Source organism: Leptonotus elevatus, chromosome 1 (genome assembly GCF_054856555.1).
Source record: "Leptonotus elevatus isolate MCC_2025b chromosome 1, RoL_Lele_1.0, whole genome shotgun sequence".
In the NCBI taxonomy this organism is placed as follows: domain Eukaryota; kingdom Metazoa; phylum Chordata; class Actinopteri; order Syngnathiformes; family Syngnathidae; genus Leptonotus; species Leptonotus elevatus.
The window spans coordinates 35,294,424-35,317,472 of NC_141239.1; the positions used below are offsets into that span (position 1 = coordinate 35,294,424).

The 23,049-nt window shown below is 39.2% G+C and overlaps 3 protein-coding genes and 1 non-coding gene across 6 annotated transcripts; 1 reads left to right on the forward strand and 3 right to left on the reverse strand.

The window, feature by feature from the left end:
* Window positions 1-272: 272 nt before the first annotated feature.
* Window positions 273-4,030, forward strand: fitm1l (fat storage inducing transmembrane protein 1, like). Of its 2 annotated transcripts, XM_086081517.1 has the most exons (4): window positions 273-343; window positions 447-740; window positions 972-1,279; window positions 1,532-4,030. In XM_086081517.1, exons 3-4 carry the CDS (start codon window positions 1,101-1,103, stop codon window positions 2,160-2,162), a joined length of 810 nt encoding a protein of 269 aa, XP_085937643.1. In that variant the 5' UTR covers window positions 273-343; window positions 447-740; window positions 972-1,100; the 3' UTR covers window positions 2,163-4,030. The 2 variants fall into 2 exon arrangements, with proteins under 2 accessions (XP_085937643.1, XP_085937634.1); XM_086081508.1 differs by lacking the exons at window positions 273-343; window positions 447-740 and having other exon boundaries at window positions 751-1,279.
* Window positions 4,031-4,576: 546 nt separating this feature from the next.
* Window positions 4,577-14,471, reverse strand: trnau1apb (tRNA selenocysteine 1 associated protein 1b). Its single transcript, XM_086094881.1, has 9 exons — window positions 14,301-14,471; window positions 13,762-13,859; window positions 13,123-13,222; window positions 11,358-11,410; window positions 10,033-10,161; window positions 8,882-8,998; window positions 8,174-8,462; window positions 6,395-6,434; window positions 4,577-5,334 (listed from the first exon to the last, which is right to left on the reverse strand). The coding sequence occupies exons 1-9, from the start codon at window positions 14,334-14,336 to the stop codon at window positions 5,198-5,200; spliced, it is 999 nt and encodes a 332-aa protein (XP_085951007.1). The 5' UTR covers window positions 14,337-14,471; the 3' UTR covers window positions 4,577-5,197.
* Window positions 14,472-14,820: 349 nt separating this feature from the next.
* trnaq-cug (transfer RNA glutamine (anticodon CUG)) lies at window positions 14,821-14,892 on the reverse strand. Its single transcript has one exon. It is a non-coding gene; the product is annotated as a tRNA-Gln (tRNA).
* Window positions 14,893-15,747: 855 nt separating this feature from the next.
* bpnt2 (3'(2'), 5'-bisphosphate nucleotidase 2) lies at window positions 15,748-22,938 on the reverse strand. 2 transcript variants are annotated; one of them, XM_086094913.1, is made up of 8 exons: window positions 22,335-22,938; window positions 21,858-21,930; window positions 21,618-21,764; window positions 20,953-21,112; window positions 19,615-19,710; window positions 17,798-17,959; window positions 17,020-17,154; window positions 15,748-16,901 (listed from the first exon to the last, which is right to left on the reverse strand). In XM_086094913.1, the coding sequence occupies exons 1-8, from the start codon at window positions 22,451-22,453 to the stop codon at window positions 16,759-16,761; spliced, it is 1,035 nt and encodes a 344-aa protein (XP_085951039.1). In that variant the 5' UTR covers window positions 22,454-22,938; the 3' UTR covers window positions 15,748-16,758. The 2 variants fall into 2 exon arrangements, with proteins under 2 accessions (XP_085951039.1, XP_085951031.1); XM_086094905.1 differs by having other exon boundaries at window positions 21,858-21,933; window positions 22,335-22,937.
* Window positions 22,939-23,049: the final 111 nt, after the last annotated feature.

Sequence of the window (23,049 nt, forward strand, 5' to 3'; positions counted from 1 at the left end):
GAAATATTTCCTGTTTTGTCTGCTTCTTTCAAATGTATACATGCGAATTTTAATTGAAGCTCCCTGCTGAAGTCCAAGTTTCTGCCACATAGTCTTCAACTTCATTTACAAAGAGACGTCAACTACAACAAGAAACTTCAAGATTGATACGCTTTTCATGAGTAAATGCTGAGTTCTGGCTGTGATCCCTGTCAATTTATCATTTGTACAGTTGAGCAAAAATATGTTTCTTAATGTTATGTTGTGTTATAATAGCCATCACATTTTGCCCGCCCATCTACACGCAAGGAGAAGCAGATGGAGTGTCACAGCTGTTGAGCTTTAGCCTGGATTCAGTGTAAAGGTTAGTGCTATTATTACACGTGCACACGCTTCATTTGAATATACATAATTGGTATGCCATTTAATTCACGGCTTCTTATGTTCTGTTTTTCTCACGCTTGTAGGTCAGGTGAGATCAAAACCTACACACAACCACGTTACATTCGGCCTTTCTGTGACTTTCAAACAATATGACGGATCCTGTTGGGCATTATTGTATACAGCATTGATGTGTTGTGGGATCTTGGACAATGAACCGTCAACAGGTCGCAGTTTGCTGCAGTCTCTGCAGAGGGATTTGGGTCAGCCATTACGCAGCAACTGGCCGGTGAGAAATTGATGTTACAAAGTCAAAGAAGACGGACGGCAGCTCATGTTTCTCCTGCAGTCGAAACTGCTCACAGACACTCTATCCTGCCGTGAGTCAGACCCTCTCTCCGCAACATAAGAATTTCACGGCTGTGCACATATTTGGAGCCTGAAATGCCACAAACCAGTTGGCTGGTTCGACTTGCACAGAGGCAGCTAACGGATTGACGGCAGCTTCGGATCTGGATTTGTTTTGCTATCAATGCAGCATCGCAGTCCTTCGCCAGATTGTAGGCTAACCATTTTTTTTACTATGTAAATGTTTTGTGTCTTACATCAAGGGAGTTCTAGCCTGGATTCAAACCTCGCCTGACTTGGCACATGCAGAACAGGACTGTGAAGGACCTTATCCAGGACAGCAGCAGGCACTTTTCTGTGTCCCAGTGAGGGTTTTAGCTGTCGGTCTTGCAATGATCCTCAACACGGTACTGGTGGTCCTCACGGACCTGGTCGCCCACCTGCTGGGAAACACTTTGTTCCGTCGTCACTTCCATCTTGTGCTGTCCGCCACGGTGATGTTTGGCCCGGTGCTGAGTCTTTGGGTCTCGCAGCACAGCGTCTTTGCCAAGAGAAGCCACTTCCTTTACAGGTAGGGCTACTTCTCGTCTGCCTTAATGTGAGAATGAATGCTGCGACTATACAGCACGTTTTGACACCAACAACTAAACAGCATGTCGAGCCGGAGTACCCAAAGATATTCTTGTACCAGCTTCATGTACCGAGTTCATGAGAGATTTGAACCCCAAATCTTAGAACAGTGAAGCAGACACACCAAGCAGTAGTCCGCCGTCCAAACTAGTTTATATTGGTTACTGATTGGTTCCTTGTGTTGCTCTTCCAGGATGTTTTTGCGATCTGGCTGGGGATGGACGTGCATCTTCGTTGGCTCCTTTGTTTTCCTTCTGTCCTTCTCCGCCCGTCGTTCACTCTCACTGTCGTTCCGTCATCTCTCCCGCCTTGGATTGGCCGGTGGGCTGTGGTTCGTCTTCGTCAAACTTCTCGGCATTCTGGAAAACGCTACAGGAAACTGCTACGGGGCCCTACCGGGCAGCCCGGAGACCAGCGACGGTCAGCCGCTCTTGGTGTTGCGAGAAGGCGAGAGAAAGGCAGAATGCCTCAAAGCTGGGATGCTATGGAGAGGGTACGAGGTTTCCGAGGACGTCTTCCTCCTGTGTCTCTGCTGTCTACTCCTCGCTGAAGAAACAGCAGTGTTCGGCCCTTACCTGAGCCGTGGTGGATTTTCTGATGCTCCACTTAGGATCCTCTTCCTGTTCTGTGTTCTCCTGCTCAGTCTCTGGCTCTTCCTGCTCCTCTGTCTCCTGGCCTACTTCCCCCAGTTCCCCACTCAGCTGCTAGGAGGGGCTCTTGGTTGTTTGAGTTGGAGGGGTTTGTATCAAGGGTGGTACTGTCAGGGTCCCCGTTGGTACTGCCCTGGAAGACCTGGACTTGGACTGCTCAAAAACCAACATTGATGTGGAACGCAGAGATCTGAGACGTTCCACATGGCCGCTTGGGTGATAGAAGAAGTCGCTTCTGGTTCTACAAATGATCATTGTGTCGTTAAACTTCCATGAACCATTGCGGGTGAAAGAGGGCGTGAAAGGATGAAGTTTAATTAATTTAGTAAAGCCTGTTTACCGCACTGTTAAAACCAATCAAGACTTTAATGCCCAATTGACCTTTTGCAAAAGCCCCGTCCCCATCAGTTGACATCCTTCTAGGCACTTACAATTTAATGAAGATACCAGAGTATGTCAGTGAGTGTTTTTGGTGCAATACAAGCGCGATATCTTCCAGATCGAGGCAAAAGGGTCTATAATATGCAATATTAAAATACGCAGAAAAGCGGACTTCACAACTATCAAGGCTAAAGCATACGGGTCTCAAGATGTATTTTCTTTGTAACAGAACTGTTATTTACTCAAAGGTACCACAAAATGCTAAGAGAAAGATGAAAACAAAATAAGTTCATAGTGCCTGTTTGGGGGCGTGGTTTGCGAAAGGTCAATTCTGTTGTTTATGATCTTATAATTTGACACTATTGCCAGTCAGATGCATTACAGAAACATAATAATAATGCATTAGATTTACAAATGAATGGATACATTATTCATGCACTCACACATTCACACTGTGGCGGCGGTAAGCTACTTAAGTAGCCACAGCTGCTCTGGGGCAGGCTGATGAAAGCGTGGCTGCCAGTGTGCGCCTACGGCCCCTCCGACCACCACCAAACACTTTTGCACCTTCCACGTGTAGCACTGGGGGCAATGTGTGTGAAGGACACGACGACACATGACTCGGGGAATGCAGGGATCGAACAGCCGACCTTCTGGTTACTGAACCAACCGTCTCTACACCCTGAGCCACAGCCGCCATTGTTGGTGCATTGCTGTCAGTTTTGTACTGAAACAATGCATAAATAATAGAGTAATTGAAAAACTCTTTTTCAGCTGTAGCTAGCGACAACTAAAATATGTATTAAATTGGGAAGTCAGTAACCCCCCCCCGCCCAAAATAAATTCTTGTTCTATGCAGCCCCACTTGTTTTACATACGGTCTTGTGGTTAATATTACGTTTGTGGAATATGAGTTAAGCAGCTAAATTCATCCGTTTTTATCAATATCCAACCAACCAATCACAGCTCAGCTTCAGAAAACAGCTGTGATTGGTCGTCGCCCGAGCCCTGTGCAACTGTGATGTCATCTTCAGTTGAGAACAAGTGGCAAAATGGCCGCCCCCCCCGAGATTGATAAAAATGGCTGCATTTTGCTTCATAACTCATATGCCACAAAAGTCATATTCATCAGAATGTCATGTTTAGACGAGTGAGGTCACATACAACACAAAGAAATGTTTAAGGTTGACTTCCCCTTTAAGTATTAAAATGAACATTTCAGGCTGCTGGTCCACCATTCGGGAGTTAGAAATAAATTACTTTGGTAGTGACCGTCATCATCTGCAATGTCACAAGAGATGCATAAACTCATGAATTATAATGAACTCTGCAAATGTGAATGTTTTTTTTGTTTTTGTTTTGTTTTGAACCATGCCACCCCTCAATTGTATGAGTGAGCAATACAATTAATTAGTAGCAATCTGACAATCGTAAACCTGGAACAAATTCATTAGTTATGGACACTGAAGTACTGCAACGACATTGACTTTGGAAGCACCAGTAATAATAATCTATTTAAAGGCAGAGATTTTAATCTCTTGTACAGTATTTTATATCATATTGTGCAGGTGAAAGAAATAAAGTGCCTATTTTGTTATGAGGGAGAAAAAAGTTGTTGGATGTCAAATGTTTGAAATAAACCACAATTTGTACACTTCGCATCAATAGTAGATGTGACCTTATTTGCTGCGACAGCATTTTGCCTTGCAAATCCATACATGGTTTGCAACAAAAAGTTTTTTTTTGTGTGTGTGCTTCAGATCCTACAACTAAAAACAATTGATGTATGTTCGGCATCAATAACAAATCAACAGACGTTTCGCTACACAATATAGCAAAACGTCCTTTGAGGTCTCGTCACTATGAAGGGAATTTAAATTGGATTATGGTCGTTACAGGCGTCTGTTGTACTATTGTAAAGGGTCCTGATAATTGCTATCATGTTCTGTACATTTTAAACATCTGGTGTATATCTTGAGAGAAGGCAAGAATTTTGAAACCTTTCGTGGAAATGAGAAGAAGGGAAAAAAACAACCTCGAGCTAATATTTATCAGCATCATTTGACACATCTAATTTTGTGTCCGTTCCATGCTAAAAAAAACACACCAAACAAAGGTGCTAATTTGACAAGGGCAATAATACTTGGGCCGTAAAATGTACATCAACCCTAGTACTGATCTCCATTTTAAATGACCAGAACTAGAAACCCTTTCAAAGTGTTTTTATTGATCAAATAGTTTCAGAAAAGATAAATACGTATAAAATACTTATCCAATGCTGCTGTATTGACACAACAACCCTACTTAGTTACTTTAAAATCACACCATCCATAGACCCTCACCTCAGTTTGATCCTTACCTCGTTAAGGGTTACCTCAAAGTTCCTTCACACACACAAAAACTGAATCAAGAATAATCCAATGTACATACAAACAATATAAAGTACGATCTGGAGTGAACATCCAAGGATCAATGGGATCAGTTTATATTTTCTGAGGTGACCATTAACCCGAATTCAATACAACTGCAATTGTACTTCGGCGCTAGGTGTGCACTGCAACAATGGACGCGAACATCAGACAAGGTGACCTTAATGCTTGGTTCCCAAGCTACCAACACACACTGTGGCATAAGGGATCATGTCACTCCTTATGGTGAATCTTACCAACATGGTAAACGATAAAAACAAAGTATACTTGTGCAACTTGGCGATGACATGTACAGTTGTATGTAGGGTTAGGATTTGACAAATACGGAGATCCTGAACACCAAATGAGGAGAAATTGCGGGTGAGGTTTGCAGGGGGGATCGAGGATGGACTGAATTGATCAAGAGAGTAACGGTATATCAGAATCAAAGGAGTCCAGTGGTTCCCAGTGACAGTCCATCAAGGCATTAAAGACCTCCTCGCTGCGCTGCATAAAATCTGTATTCCACTGGTCCACATCACATTCTTGGAATGGCACTGGAAAACAAGAAGCACCGTAGCAGAGCGTTAAGGACCGAATACGAAACGTTACCCTAACAAGTCACACGATTGACAATATCTAATAACAACCACTTATCTCATGTTAGCATTTCTTGTGAAGCAGCACAGTAAAAATACAAAACACATGCACAATTGTATTCATAAAAACAGTAATACATAAAAGGGAGTACAGCTCAAAATCCAGATTGTTGGCTTCACATATGCATCTTTGGGAAATGCAGAGAATTGTTCTTAAATGATTCTTCGCAATTTAAAAACGTCTGATTTTCATTAAAAGCTTATTAATTTTTTACTTTTGTCAGATTCAAGTTATTTCCATGACCACTGTTGGATTTTCTTTCATTAACAGAAAGGTACCAACAATTGTGTCTGTGTGTGTATTCGGTTGATTCTGAACCTAATGGAAATTCCTTAGCTTTGAAGATGTTGTTAATAAATGTAATATAAAATGTTAACGTACCACATGATATTTGGTGGTAATCCAAGTAATTTCAGTGAAAGGCTTTACGACAAATCAATACCCATGATTCTGTCACTCTACTGATGTTAATTCTATAGATGAGTAATGTACCAACAGATTCATATGAGGTCCCCTCATGTCTAATGTTTTCTTTCATTTTCCAAAAGCAAAAATGTATTAAAAGGGTTCCCTAAAGAAATTAGAATTGGAACTACAATGAAGTAACTTACTCAATCCATATCACCAAAAGCTAAAGAAATACATTTCTTTCTATGACTAATGACTTTTAATGTTTTGTGACATTTTAAAACAAAAACCTTAGAGCATTCCGTTTTTGATTGCACATCTACCGTACCAAAATGACTTTGGATAGCATTTCAACGACAAATATGCAAAAAAATGACAACCAATCACCCAAACTGGAATACAACGACATTAAATGTGGGACAATAATACAAATCAGGACACGCGTGTAAATGTGTAACATGTAAAAGGACAACAGCAATGTTTCGCGGTTCACCTGCAAGAGGCAACTATTACGTCGCACAGTAAAAGTGAGAAACGAACGTTTGTTACCTTCTGCGTTATCCTCACCGTCTCCAGTTTCTTCTTGACTCTGCCGAGGACCAATGAACATTCAGAATATGACGATGTTAAGTTATGAACATCATAAATGATACAAAAGTCAAAGAGCAATGACGTTACTTGTAAAGTAGCTTCCACCCAATTTGACCAACTGGCTAAAAACATGCGATAGTTAGGACATTCATTTAACAGTTTATAAAACAATTTGATCTTTTGTGCTGCTGGGAAATGAAAGAAGAAACTGAATTAATCGTGTTTAATTATTATTTTTTTTTAATTGACTGAATAATCAGTTATTGGAATTTTACTCTACCCAAATACCAGAATAGTTATCGGCCTAAAAAAAAAATCCATATCAGTCTGGCCCTAACTGATACATACAGCTGAGTTGTATTGAACTTTTAGGGACAATTCATTTTCATAACATTTCTTTATGTACACTTAACTAACTTATGTACAACATGTTCAATTTGAATCATAAGCACATTTATTTCCCTATAAAATTCTACTTTTGATGAATACTGGGGCTGACCATGTTACTGTATTTTAATGTTGGTCATAATGATGGTAATTGGAGAGTCATATTATTCATGCGACATATGTTCACAAATCAGATCTTGACACAGAGAGCAGAAAGTGGAGGATAACTTCTTGTTTCGGAAACAGAAATATCTTAACTCATAAAGCATTATAAAGACAAATGCTACTGAATGCTGTAGTTTTCTTTTCATAGCTCGAAACTCAAATACAGTAGTCATGTTAGTGGTAGTCGTTGTCAGGTGTGTCCCACCCATGGGGGACGTCCTGCTGCCAATAAGCGAAGTGCGCATAACGTTTGCGCATGTGTGAAAATATATTTTAAAAACGTTTTTTTTTTGGGGGGTTTTAAGCTTGCTACCAAAGCCGTTATTTGAATGGCGGCGAATAGAGTGCTGAAAGTGTTTGCGTACCTTAAAGCTTGCAGGCATTGTTTAAACGGCTTTCAGCCTTAAGTGACAAAACAACAGGTGCACTTGGTGCTATTTTTAGCTGTCCTAATGGAGTTTATTGGCACACAAAAAAAAAAAAACATTGCAAAGCTCAAGAAGACGGAAATGTATGCTTGTAAACCTCCGTTCACTCCTCCAACGATTAAAAGTGACCTAGTCATTTTTCACAGCGTCTCTCTCTTCCTCTTTTGTCAATAAGACATAGAATCGTTTTTGGATCGATGCAACATATGCGAGGGCAGCCAGTTTGTCTTTCCGTTTCTGTCTGCTGCCGAACGCAGTCCTCGTAACAGCCAATCCACGGCGACTACAAAAACGCTTAATTAAATCAACAACTTTCATTCGGTTGAAATCGTTTAAGTCTCCATTGCTTTCCATTACTCTTGACTACTGTTTGGTAGCCGGGTAACGCCCCCCTACCCACAATGCACAGCGCGGTCCGAGATGTGCACTTCGCTTATAGGGTTGCAGGCTGTGTTATATGTTATATTATTATTTTATAATATATGATGAGGGCCACTCGAAAATGAATGGCGGGCTGCAAATTGCCCCTGGGCCATAGTTTGAACACTCATAGTTTATACAAATATGGTCTGAGCCAGTGTTTCCCCAACTTTTAACATCAGTACCACTACCACCTCAAACAATATTTAAGATCCTCAAGTAAACACAGCCTTAAAAAAAATTTTGTTCTTAAGTTTGGACCTTAATGTAAACCAACACTATACAAATCCATTGATGACTTTTCATTTCAGCAGCAGCGTCAGTGAATCTCACATACCTGTACATCCCCTGTCACATCAGAAAACGGGGGCGGAAACCCAGCGGGAGGTGGTGGCATCATATGGCTGGGTGGCGGGTATCCATAGGGGCCATAGTTGTAGTTGTAGCCACTATTATAGCCGCCGTTATAGCCGCCATTGTTGTAGTTGCTGTATTGATCGTAGCTACCCCATTGAGAGTAGTAACCTTGACCCCCACCATTGGGGTTGCCAAAATAACTAGATGGTGGTTGGCTGTAGTTAGCCGGGTAATTCTGATTTGGGGCCAGCCAGGTGCTTGTCTTCTGGCTACAGATCAAATGAAGACAAATTAAAGGAATGTTAATTATAAGGAGACAAGTAAAAATGTTTCAAGGTGTATTATTTTAAAGTTTTGACATTTTGCCATATGCCTTGATAGTTTCTTGACTTTTTGGTCCATCATGTTGATCTAATGTGAATGAGGGTCACATGCTGAGCCTAGAGGTTAGCATGTCTGCCTCGCAGTTCTGTAGGGTTAGAATCTTGGCTCTTGGCAGTAGGCGGGTACACCCTGAACTGGTTGCCGGCCAATCGCAGGGCACACAGAGACGAACAACCATCCACACTCACAATCACACCCAGGGACAATTTAGAGTGTCAAATAATGTCATTCCAAAAAGCAAAAATACTCCCAGCTTTAGCTCTTTAGATGTCATATGATGATGATGATGATATAGGTATCTTACGTCTTTGCCACAGCCAGACTGAGTCGGAGTGCCTTTGCCCCGAGCACAATGCCCTGGCATTCCTCGATTGCCTTCTTCTGCTCATTCTCATCGCCAAACTTGACAAAGCCGTAACCTCTGCAAGCAAACAACAGTCAGAACTCGTCTCTGTGGCTTGCTATATTTCAAACTTTTTATTGAAAAGCAACATATATTGAGAAAAGTATATAGATGGGTAAAATTGTGGTAGAACTGAAACTTGTGGTTTTACTTTTAACATGAAGTAGCATCACTTCAATTGTTTGTTGCTCTTGCTTAGCCTATATGGGGAAAACAATAGTTTTAGCATAAGACGACAAGAAAACATTTTCTTCAGGCTTCTAGCGAAAATGGATGTAGCAAGTGATCAAGGTCCCTTGTGTTGTTATCCAGAAGCTACTAGACAACAGGAACAAACATACATTTGTAAATTACTGTGTACACTTTGCTTATAATACTGGTCGATTACATTAAAAACGTATACCAGTGATTCTCACAGTGTGGTACACGCAACGGCCCTGTCCAACTGAGTGTGATTTATGACTGGTAGGGGGAGCCAATCAAATGAATTTTTGCTCTCATTTTTTATGAGATGAACTCAAAGATTTAAAACTTCTTCCACACGCACACACAATATCACCTTTTCGCTCAAATATTGTTCACAAACCAGTCTAAATCTGTGATAGTGAGCACTTCTCCTTTGCCGAGATAATCCATCTCACCTCACAGGTGTGCCATATCAAGACGTTGATTAGACACCATGATTGGTGCACAGGTGTGCCTTAGACTGCTCACAATAAAAGGCCACTCTGAAAGGTTCAGTTTCAGAGTCTGGGTCTGTTGTACTGACTGGTTTTCTGAGTCCCCCAAATGATGACATGTCTTTCTTTACAACATTAAATGTAGTTTTGTAAGGAATGAAACATATGCTTTTTTTTTTTTTTTAATGAACACCTCGGCCTACTAAACTACTGCATTTTGATATTGGTCATCATGTTGGTACTTGGACTGCTAAATTGTTCTTGGGGTGGTACTTGGTGTAAAACGTATGAGAAGCACTGGTATATACCATATCCAAATACAAATTGCATCCAAATAGAGTTTCTATTGGGTCCTGCTGTGAGCTGATGTACCTTGAGTAGCCATATTGGTCGGTGACTACTTTGGCTCCCTTGCAGGAGGGAAAGCTCTTAAAGACTTGCTGGAGCTGTTCGTCATTCACCTCTGAGGCCAAGTCACCAACAAACACTGAGAACTCTGGCCTAGTACAAGAAGAAAAAGAGAGAATCAAGTATTCTGATTTGTTATGTATTAACACATACAGTACACTTTTAGTGACGAAAATGCCAATGCATTTTTTTTTTTTTATTACAAGTTTGCTCTATATTATTTATTTGGTTGTTACTACCATAACTAAGAGATACATTTTTCAAAAATCATTTCCAGTTTAATACATTTTGTAGAAACTTTATTTGGACGTACGCGCCATTATTATTACGCAACGCATTCAGTACGTAGTGATATAAAATGGCAGCTGGCTCTCTGCCAAGCAATGTGAAACGCGAATACAGAAAGCAATGTAAGCCTCCGTAACGTTCCTAAAGGGACGATCAAAACTCTTGAATGCGTTGGGAAGGTTATGAGTTATGCAGCAGAATCTAGCCCAGGGGGGCGGCCATTTTGCCACTTGCTGTGGACTGAAGATGACATCACAGTTGCTCAGGGCTCAGGCAATGACTAATCACAGCTCACGCGTTTTCTGAAGGTGTGTTGTGATTGGTTGTTACCTGAGACCTGAGCAACTGTGATGTCATTTTCCCTTGACAGCAAGTAGTAAAAAGATCCGCCTTCTGATATTGATAATAACTGCTGCATTTTACTGCTTTACTTATATTCCACTAACGCAATATTAATCAGAATACCGCTGTTAAATAATACACGCTGGCTTGAAGCCCCGCTACAAGTTTGATATCAGCCCACCATCTGTTGATTTCAGCAAGGGGTTCGTGTCTAAAAGACGAGAGTGTGGATTAGTTGAGCTTAAGCTATAACCGTCATTGTAGAGTGGCAACATTATTATTATTATTATAGAAATATTATTATTGTTATAAAATTGCAGCAACATAAAGTTGAGAGTATTGCTGGCATGAACTTATTCTGTATTGTATGTGAGCCGTGTTTTTTTTTTTTTAATGGTGTAAAATATTTGTGGACATTTGAAAGGCATTAGAGTGATTTGAGATCATTGTGGTATCATGTTTGCCTTTAAAAACTATTAATGCATTCAATGAACTACAGGTTTTCGTTTTTTTACTTACAACTCTCACGCTACCGTGATAGATTGGAAATTTTGTCAGCACATCTGAACTCTTATCTATCTATTCTGAGTAGGAATTCTAACAGAAAATAAATCAGGATAGAAAAGAAGGACACAAGCGGTCCGCGTCCTCAAACTTACCCTGCCTCCTGTCGTTTCCCATAGGTGGCAAAGTTTAGCTTAAACTTCCGAGGCTGCAAATGGGAAGAGAGAACACACACTAAGCCAACCACAATCTCTTCAAAGTCCTGTAGTATAGCACTGATATTGCTGGGAATAAAGAAAGAGATTATTATGGTTATTTGTGTTTACATACCTCCTCCACCTAGACCATCCTTTAGCCCATTCCTCAGTTAGTTGCTACCAAGGACTCTATTCACCAGCTTCAAACAAAGTTCATTCATGTACTAGCAGCCTGTGAGCAGCAGGTACAGGCCCGTGGACAGTGGAGCCCAGTATCTTGGCCAGCTCACAGGGCCAAGTTATTTGGCAGCAGTCATTTCATGCACCACTAGACACCAACTTTTCTCATACACCACTTAATCATTTGTACTCACTACAGTGGCGGTGAACATATGTCAGACATCTAAATGCATACATGCTACAAAAAGTGTTATATTTGCCTGCGAAAAGGAAATAACACACCACTAGGGCTGGACGGTTAACTGAACTTTTATCGTGGTTTCGAGTTTGGCTTCTCTCAATCATTAAAATGTGACGATTGAACAAAAACGATTAATATGCAGAACGCTGCAAGTTCTCTACGTTGAAAGGACCCCGAATGCGCCATGTAGCTAGCCCGGAGAAAATCAGTGTGATTCTGTCGTCCCTAAGTGTCCTTTAAGCTGTTTAATGCCACTCTAGTTGGAGTTTAGTGTAAAACTAAACACACGATAAGGAGAATTATATACAGTGTGTATTTAAATACAAAACGTGCTTCGTTTTTAACACTTCCCGAGCCTAGCGCTAATGTTGATGCAAGTGAATAGAGGATCTCATTCAAATGCAAATATTCACACACAAATGCTGTGGAAACAAATACCCAAGGGTAAGATAATACTATTCAAAGGCGCAAATGATTCCCAATTTGTGAAAAACGAGTTATTTTAATAGAATTCAGTCGCAACTTTCTTCTGTTCTCATTGTAAACGTGTACATGGATGCACTGCACCACACTGCCCCTTAGAGGCCAAAACCCGCAGGAACACATTTGTTTCGCAATTACCGTTTCAGTATACAGTATTTTAATTTTAACTTTTTGGGGTTTCGGCAAAATTCAAGGATACAAATATATCCAAGGACTTTTTTGGGGGCCATACCAACACACATTTCCTCATGACATAGTAAGAAATACAATCCCTGAGGTCCCCAGACGTGTGAAAATGACATAAGATCAAATAAATATGATAAAGTGGGTAATGTAATGTTTAAGTTTGAAAATGAAGAATGAAAATGCAAGGTTATGTTATACTTCAACGGGAAGGGATGAATGGACATTAGGCAATGATCATAGTTTTGAGTGGTTGAAAAAATTATTAAGTTTTAAAATCAATGAATAATAGTTTGATTAATCGTGATTTCAATCTCAATCAAAATAATCGTCCATCCCTACTTAACACTGTACCACAGGGTCCTAACTGATTTAAAGTGTTTTTACAAAGCAAAACCACAATACATGAATTTATCAGCAAGTATTCTGTTTCTACTTGTACTTTAACAAAGGGAGGGCATTTACTAAATGTGCTCCATGATCCACTCACTATGACGATGGAGTAATGCTAAAAACATACAGTCTACCACTGCAGAAAAAAGGAAGGTCAGTAGTATTCACATATACAATGGAGAAATTATGATATTCAGCATATATTAAAGAGTCAAAACTAAGCAACTAGCAATTCGGCCATACCGGGTTTGAGCCAGGAACCAGTTTTCCATTGAGCCGTTGAACACAACGATCGACGCTTGCTTCATCTGCCAACTCCACAAAGCAGTATCCTGCAGAACCGCTGCACAACAGAACAAAAATGTTAGGGAAAGGTGGAAGGAAAATGCCATCTGTTTGGGCAAATTAAATACATTTATAATTAATATTGCGGAGGTGGTTGGTGCACATCTAGACTTCAACAGGGACAAATATGCAATACAATAGGCCAGTGTGGTCTGTACTGTAAGTGCGCCAAGGCTCCCTCTCATGAGATGTAAAAAGAATCACTGGCGCCTAAAACCAGTTTAATAACTTTTACATTCAATACTTGTGCATTATGATCTATTTGTTTTTAATCATTACACCAGGTACAATTTTATTTCTTAATTTTTTAAATGTATTTATTTATTTTGAAGATCACATTTATTTTAGTTTAATTTGAGAAGACAATGTCTGAGTATTAAATGTTAGAATTAAGGAGACAAATCTAAATAATTTTCATGTAATCACCTACTTTTAGAGGTCATCATCAAGCCGTATGAGTGAGCAGGTACTCATGGTATGACGACAGGGTTTGGGTACAAAAGACAAAAAAAATAGGGAAGAAACACAGTAGCCTACCCTGTAATCCTGTGGGTGATTATTTTGACTCCAAGCGGCGATTCTCCCATAGCACTAAAGGCCTGTTTGACGAAGTTCTCATCCATGTATGGGTCCAACTAAACAAACAAATTGGAAGGGGTGAGGGGAGGAGGTACAATTTAGCCATTATTTAAACAAATAAATCGTGATGTCATGCAAAAAACTATTTTAGTTGACATTACAATGCATAGTAAACTTCAGAAATTTGATAGATCAAGTAAAGATACTAACGTCGTTTGCTAGAAGGCAGTAGTTATTTTGCCATGACCGGTGTTACCGCAAAATAACCACTGCGTTTTTATCTATCGCCTTCACCCCACGGTACACCTAACAGCCATATACAGAATATGAAAACGTATCATTCAAAGCGGTTTTTAAAAATTACATTACAATTACATTTAACACGATTGTGTAGTGTAAAAGGTAAAGTAAAAGGAACACATTCGCTCGTGTTACGTTCGAAACTAGCTAAAATATAACTAGGCTAACGCTATAAAGTGAAAGGACTTCAAGCATACATCACCCATCCAGAGACTCGTTTGTCTGTTGAACATCTTGTTAACTGAATTGTAGTAGTAGAAAGTAGTCGTTCAAAATGCCAGCTTTTGTTCAAAAAGTAACTCGATAGGTAGTTTATCGATAAGTACTTTATGTTTCCGTATAAGGCAGCTATTTGCACTTCCGGTTGACCTTGTTTGTATCAATCGACGGATAAATGAGATACTGCCGCTTGTTGGACTGGAGCAGAACGGTTTGGCTTGAAAAATCTACTGTACATTTGCGAATAAAGCACAACGACAACACGATAACAAAGTTTCAATTCTTATATTCACCAGGAACTAAATTTAAAAAAAAAATGCCTCCACCGTGATAAGTGACAGTTGTTTGAAATTTAAACTTTCACTTTTAAACTTTAGTCTTAATAATTGTTTGATGGGATAAATATCGGTTGATTTTACACGGTTTTGGACAAATGTGGAAGGTAGGAAAACTCCCTTTCCTGAATTATTGAGTCGTACACAATCGTTTTCAAAACCAAGGTTCCACCGAGATTTGAACTCGGATCGCTGGATTCAGAGTCCAGAGTGCTAACCATTACACCACGGAACCACGTTGACGCTGAATTCATCCTGTTATAATGAAAACATTTTCAGTTTGTGGAACAGGCAACAGGAGACTACAGAGATAATCAGGTCGCCCCCCGTTATAAAAAATTATAATAATAAATTAAACATCAGTGAAAATATAAACACTTTTAAGATTAATAGAAATAAGTGTTGTATATTGGTAAACGGTTAAAAAAAAAAAAGTACCATTATTATAATTCAAGGTAATTTGAGAAAACGTGTGAGAAGTATGTACCTAGCTTAGCTGCTCAGTGATGTCAAACTCAAGGCCACTTCCAAATTTCAAATGTGCTGGACCAACAATATCCGTGGCCTTAAGATGTAAATTATGACAGGTCAAAATACTTCCATTTTGTTGTTTTTTTGGTGGTCAAAATAATTACACATACATTCTGAAAATATTCCCATTATTGCAGAATAATATGACATTTCAGTATGGTTTCATGTACCCCCCCAAAAAAAGAGTACCACAGATGCAGTATTTGCTTTGAGGATCTTGATAGAGAAGTAGAGAGAAGGTCCGCTGCTCCTCCGCGTTGAGAGAAACCAGTTGAGGTGGCTCGGTCATCTGGTTCGGATGCCTCCTGGACGCCTCCATAGAGAGGTGTTCCGGGCATGTCCCACCAACGGGAGGCCCTGGGGATGACCCAGGATACGCTGGAGAGACTGTCTCCCAGCTGGCCTTGGGATCCCGCCGAAGGGGCTGGTTGAAGTGGCTGGGGACAGGGAACTCTGGGCTCCCCTAAGATGCTGCCCCCCGCATCCTTACTATAGCACAATATGTCAAATATATAGCCTATATTGTATGTATGTTTGAATACATTCTCAGAAAAGCAAACACATTTGTTGCAGGTTTATTTTGTTGAAGCAACTGTCATCAATTTCTCAAGAACACTAAACAAAACGGTTTTATTTTGCTAAACTGTTTTGAGTGTTTTTTTACTTTAAAAAATCTGATTCTTTTTAACAAGAATAGAAAACAATTTGCGGACAAAAAGCACTTTTAGGTAGACACCAACAGAACTCTTATTCAAAGCATAGATATGCAAATTCATGCCAAATTCCTGTCAATTTGTCATTTTTCTGCAGCCTGGATGTTTGCTTAAGCTGAGACCATAACACAACTTTAAATAAGTGCACCCGTGGGGTTCCAAGTGTGTGGTGTGCCTTGTGCCACCAGCGCATCGTGAGAACATTTACTCGTTTCAAAATCAAACTCCATTTTAGACAGAAAGTGTGAGCGACTCAGTCCAAATCAGCGGCGAGAGGAGTGTCAGTCATTAGTCAAGTGTTCTTTGGATCCCAACAGTGTCGGGTTCGGGGGTGGAACGATTCAAGTAAAAATGTCACATGGTGGATACAATATTTTTGACAAAACAAGCGGGCAGATTAAAAACCATCAGAAAAAGTAACCAAGCCCTGCACAAAAAAGCGTGACTTGCCATCAGTGTTTCTGCAATGTGATAATAAACCCTTGAAGACATTTTGCCAACGTGTCCATCATCAAAGCAGGAGACAGACGGGAAGAGGAACATTCATGATCATGCAAATTCACGGAGGACAATTCCATCACTAAATCATGGGAAATCCAAGAGAACAATGCAGCACTCCTGGTCTGGCCAAGACAGAATTAACATAGCAGATATTAATGAACGGTTGCATCCCAAATATATGCACATAAACAGTAAGTCATCCCATTTCATCAAGCTGCCATGTTGGCTGTGCTGTCCTGTTATTGAATTGTGGCTGGCAGAGGCTCGTCTGCTCATGAGGTCTGTAATGTTTGTAGTCAACTCCTTTCTAGAAAATTGCTGGCCGTGCAAAAGGCTGAGCAGGGACCGTCAGGCTTTCACTGCTTGTCAGGGTCCCAGTTTGGCAGCCTCTTCAATACGGCTTGATGGTCAACGCGTACAGTGGCCACCAGTCCTCCCGTGTTGAGTGCATTCCCACTGCAATCAATGTCGTCTCCCTTCAGAGTTGTCATGCGGCCCCCTACAAAACATGGTCAAATGTTAGTGTGGTGTCGTGTTAAAATCTTATCAAAAATGTATTCATTCTGTTTTTGCTAGTGTACACTAATTGGGAGATTTGATAAGAGTTAAGAGATTACCGAGTGCAGACAGTAATGCTGCACCAGCACAGATGTCCCATTTCTTGATCATGGTGATGTGGACGTAAACATCTGCTTGGTCTACGGGCTCTTTATCGCTGGAAGGCATCTGCAAGAGTGAAAGGACCTTATAACCTGAGGGGACAGAAAAACGACCATGGTTTCAGTAGGATGCATCATATAATACCGCGTTCTAACGTCATAATACTTGTTCACTTTTGGAGTCACTACATTTTGTTATTATTACGTTTATATTCATTCTTATAAATTGATATTCCTCAGGAAAGCTGATATTTATTCTAAAGACTAATACATTAGGCACTCAGATTCAATCTTAAGAGCGCATGCAGTAAGTATTCACCTGAAGGACTCTCAGAACGTGACCTCCATAACAAGAGTGAAGTACAGTATAGTGACTTTAATCCCGATACGAATCTAAAAATTGATTGTTGCGATTTGTTTTAAACTCAAGTTTAGAAAATACTAATCAGTAAACTTGTACATGTAAACTGTAAGATTTGTATTAAAATGTATTTATTGATCTGAAAATTCCGGCTTATAACTGAGCCACCGCATTTAACAAACAGGTTGCAGTCCGTTTCATGTTTGAACAGCACTGAAATATAATATTAAGGCTTAATGTTCCATTATATATCGAATCGATTCGATAATTGCGTGCTGTAATATCGCGATATATTGCCGAATCGATTTTGCTTTGGTTCTACTCTATTTTTCCATTATCAATGCCACCATACATCTAAACTACTGTCTTACTCACCTGCTCCTCCTGCTTCTATAATTGTGGTGCCGTTTCCAAAAGCATTGTGAATGAAGCTTTTGACCTTCCCCGAGTGGGAACGGGACACAATTACTTTCGGGGGGCTAACACTATAGGATGAGCGAGGAGTCATATTGGATCCCTGATTCACAAGTGCCCAGGCTGTGAGAGAGATGAGACAAGAAAAAAAGAAAAAAGCATGAGAATGTGGAATAATGATTAGCAAGTCTGCCTCACGGTTGCCATACAATCTACACCATTTATCATTTTGCAAGGTGTGTTTCTAGCTTCGCGGCCTTGCTTGTCTTACTAAAATCTTACCACCTTATTGCATTTGATCGTTTTTGGTTCACAAAGAAATGCCAAAACATTATCCTACAGTAAGCCTTTGTTTGCATTTGCCGAAACATCGAGAATGGTGGATGATGATGTCGTGATGACAAGGTGCTCGAACCCAATTCACTAGCCTCCACAGATAGTGGGTGTCCACTGTACAGTGATATTATTGGGCAATATTTACATTTGCATATTCCTTATCTATATTTTAATCCACTGTAGTTCCATTTAAAGAGGAAGTCAACCTTAAACATTTCTTGACAATAAGTTACATGTGACCTCACTAGTCTGAACATGACATTCTGATTAACTCATTCACTGCCAGACAGCTGGAGACATCAAAAATTAATTAAAATTTTTTTTTTAGTTTAACATTTTTTTCCATTTTTGTTAAGAGTACGAAAACCTATATATTTTTTGTACATTTAGAACAGATATAAAATTTGTGATTAATCGTGAGTTAACTAGTGAAGTCATGCGATTAATTACGATTACAAATTTTAATCGCCTCATGCCCCTAACTTTTAATAATCTTTTCTTCTTTTAATTAAAAAAATATATATATTTTTTAAAAGAAAAAAACATTAAAAATTAGAGGCGTCGGCCGATTACAATTTTCAAACATAATTAATCGCATTACTTTACTAGTTAACTCCCGATTTAAAAAAAAATATATATATATACATGGTTTTTAAAGATTGATTATTTTTTTTTACTTGAGGCGTCGGGCGATTACAATTTTTAAACGTAAATAATCGCATGACTTCACTAGTTAACTCACGATTAATCACAAATTTTATATCTGTTCCAATACAAAAAAAACTCGGTTTGCATACTTTTGTTAACAAAAGTGGGAAAAAAATTAAAATTAATAGAAATAGTTCAAATTAATTTTTTATGTCTATAGCTGTCAATGGCAGTGAATGAGTTAATATTACATTTGTGGAATATGAGTTATGAAGCAAATCCAGCCATTTTTATCCATCTTGTAATAACCAATCACAGCTCAGCTTCAGAAAACAGGTGAGCTGTGATTGGTCGTTGCCAGAGCCCAGAGCAACATTGATGTCATCTTCAGTCGACAGCAAGTGGCAAAATGGTAGCCCCCGGAGATGGATAGAAACGGCTTGATTTTGCTGCTCAACTCATATTCCACTAATACAATATCAACCAGAATACCATAGTTAGACTAGTAGGGCTGCATAGAACATATTATTGTCCAATAATTTTTTATTTGGGGGGGGGGGGTTGACTTCCCCTTAAAAAAATAATTAAACCACAAGTTATGCAGCAGTTACTTATTGTAGTTGTTTCATTCAAATACTTTTACTCAAGTCATTATTTGTAGGATTACATTTTCCTATATCATAGCATCCTAAAGTAACAGTACTATTACTTGAGTAAATTTTTTGTCCACTCTACCCACCTCTGGGTGTAGCCCACCTCCCGCCAAAGTCAACTGTGATAAACAATACACTTACCAGTGAAGCCAGTAAATGGCTGGTGTATGACACCAATGATTGGTTTACTGCCAACAGCCACACACACCATTGTCGTCACATACTTGACCAAGGTCTCTGGGAAGTGGGGGGGGGGGGGGGGGAACACAGATAAAGGGTGGTGGAGAAGATATTCAAACCGATGCTAGAATATCAACCAAAACAATTACTAATTGCTAGAAAAAATGTGGAGCAAAAGAATAAAGAAGGTATTTTGTACAAGCTACAAGTTCCTTTAAACACATATTAAAGATTAACTTAATTGTATCTCTGTACATTTACGCTGACATAATTTCAAATCAAACGAAGGCTCCACTTTTTATTTGTACAGCAGTTTTGCAAATCAATGACATCATTTGAGGAGCAGGTTTTTGATTTTGATTTTTTTTGCAGGTTAATCCTAGAGACCTGAAGCAATGGTTTTATTAACTCATTCACTGCCATTGACGGCTATAGAGGTAAAAAAAATAATTTTGACTATTTCTATTAGTTTTAAAAATGTTCCCACTTTTGTAGTATGAAAACCTAGATTTTTTTTTATTGTATTAGAACAGATTTAAAATTTGTAATTAAATATTGTAATCACCTGACGCCCCAATTTTTTAAATAATATTTTCTATAAAAATAAAATAAAATAAAAAGATTACAAATTAGAAAAATACATAAATAAATAAAATAAAATAAAAAAATATATATATTATTATTTTTTTTTTTTTAAGATTAAAAATTTGGGGCAGCAGGCGATTACAATTTGTAATTGTAAATATTCGCATGACTTCACTAGTTAACTCATGATTAATAACACATTTTATATCTGTTCTAAATATACACACAAATTCTAGGCTTTCATACTCTTGTTAACAAAAATGGGAAACATTTTAAACTAATAGAAATAGTTCAAATTAATTTTTGACATCTATTGTTGTCAATGGCATTGAATGAGTTAAACAATAAAAAAAAGAATGAACAATTGGTTTTCATTCATTTAAAAAAATATATAATCATTATTTCTAAAATTCATATTGTGTGTAACAGAAAACTATTTTCTTGTCTACAAAAATTTTCAATGGGGCAATTTCAAACACAAAAATAAATGGCAGTTTAAATTTAATAATTCTTAATGGGTCGTATGGTCTTTACTCTTTGAGCTATACAAGATCTACACTGTAATATATTTTAAAAACATTGCTCAAGTTCCATCAAGAAGTAATCAGGAGATCTAAGGCTATGGCTCGGCCTGATGTTTTATATCTCGCAAATGCCCAGGGTACAAGGACACCAATTTGAGAATCACTGCTCTAAAACATGAAGATACTGAACCTGTATATTCCTGCGTGGCATCTAAAGGATCAATCCACACAGTGACGCTCTCAGCAGGGACTTCCTTATGTCCATCGATCTTCTCTAATATGTCTGCTGGAATGTCCCGACTCCACAACGCAGTCTTGTCCACCAGGTTGTCACGTTCCTCACTGTTCACCTTGGATGGAAAACAAACAAACACACAAAGCAAGTTTAGCAAGTTCTGTGAAAACGCAGCAAAATTCATACGGCTCCAGTGTTTTTAATCCAAGTTCAATCTATATCAATAAAATTGATATGGCAACTATAGCTGACCAAAAGGTTTAGTTCAACAAGATAGCCATAAAAAATATATACTTTGTACATGTGCATGGTTAGGTATAAGTAACTAAGATTTTCACCTACCTGTCATAATTCAGTTATCTTCCTCTGTACATTTATTATAAAAGTTGCTGAACAAAACAACCCAGATCCAATTGAAGCTCAGCAACCTAAACTGAATTTTGAATGATAATCAATGATAATCTATAAGGGAAAAAATATATTTGGCCCATATAGAGACGTCAAGTATGGTGGTAAACACAATTTGAGCGTGATTTAATTATTTAAAAAAAGAGAGAGAGAGAGAGAGAAAAGATGCAGATATTGAGAACGCTCAGAATGAAAGTCGTGTGAATGCTCACCATGATGTCTGGAAAGGTGTTCCTAATAAGGTTGTACATTTTTCTATGTGACAGCAAGTCCCCCATTGTCAGAAGCTCAACTGCCCCCTCCTTTGTCTTCCCTTTTGATTTCTCCATCAGACTGTTCTCATCGCGCACCTTCTTTACCTAAGAAATAAAACACAAAAATCATTGTCATGTCATTGCGCTTATCGTTGTCATGAACAACACGTTACAGGTCTTTTTTGTTTGTTTTTTAACCTCTTTGCCTCCAAGAACTGCAGCCTCCACTGACACAGCCAGAAGTTCTCTCAGATTCACATTCCTCTTCTGGCTGCTGCAAAGAAAAATGTAAAATGTGAAAACAATTACTCTCCACTGCATAAAAGATGTTCAAACTAGACTGAGACAGCCCTCTAGTATAACCAAACAACTGCCAAGGGCTATTTGTGTGTTTTACTTCGTTTACAGAAAATTAGTTACGCACACAAATGTGTTAGGTCTGGCTGGGAGTGGAACTGACATCCTGGAAAAGACACACCCATAAGGTGGAAAGAAGGATTCGATATAAACTTAAGAGTCCCTGAGCCTCGAAACAAACGTGTATTCTTGTTAATAGCACAGCTAGGCAGTCTAATCACTCAACCCACACTTCCTAATTCCTAGGATAAAATGAGATCGACACAGGCCATCCAGCCACAGCAACTTGCATTACGATGGTGGATAAAAAAGACTCACCTGAAAGCAGCCAGTCTGCTGGAGAGTACCCCGGCGTAAAGGTGGTATAAGATGCCGAGCGCTAGAAGGCAAAACACGGCTACACCGAAAGGTGACAGGCGGATACCCATCGGAGCCATAATTGCCAATATCCGTGCTCTTAATTTAGTGATCGGTGAAAACCCAACAATCCTATTCAAGGGATGGCGTTCACACGGTCGGCTGTGACGTGGCTATTGCGGCCGATGCAACAAAGTCTTCGTGACGGACGTACTCAAATGTGGGGAAACAGATACGAAGTCGCCAAATACATACCATAGCATATTAAATACACTGTCAATGCAGGGCTGTCAAAAAAGACAAGCGCTTATATTCCACTCAAACGTTCGGCCGTCGAGCGCTATAAGCAAGATTTCACAAACTAATTTCTCCGAACTTGCGATCGTGTCCTTTGCTAAAATCGACATTCCATTTCATCAGACCCTTTCCTAGATCTGAAACACGAAGAAGCTAGCCACGGTTTATCCAGTGTCGAATGTAGACCTGAACAATCCCGTCTCTGTTCACGCATCTTCCTTTTCAGCGAACATCAGGGTCGGCTGACGCGCACATCTCTTCCGGGTTGATAATTATGTCGTCATCATTGTGGGACTTGGATAGCAGAATCTGATTTATTTTAAACGTTGTACTTGTTTTGAAAAAGTAATTCGAAGCCGTTGTACTGGCTTGAAATTAC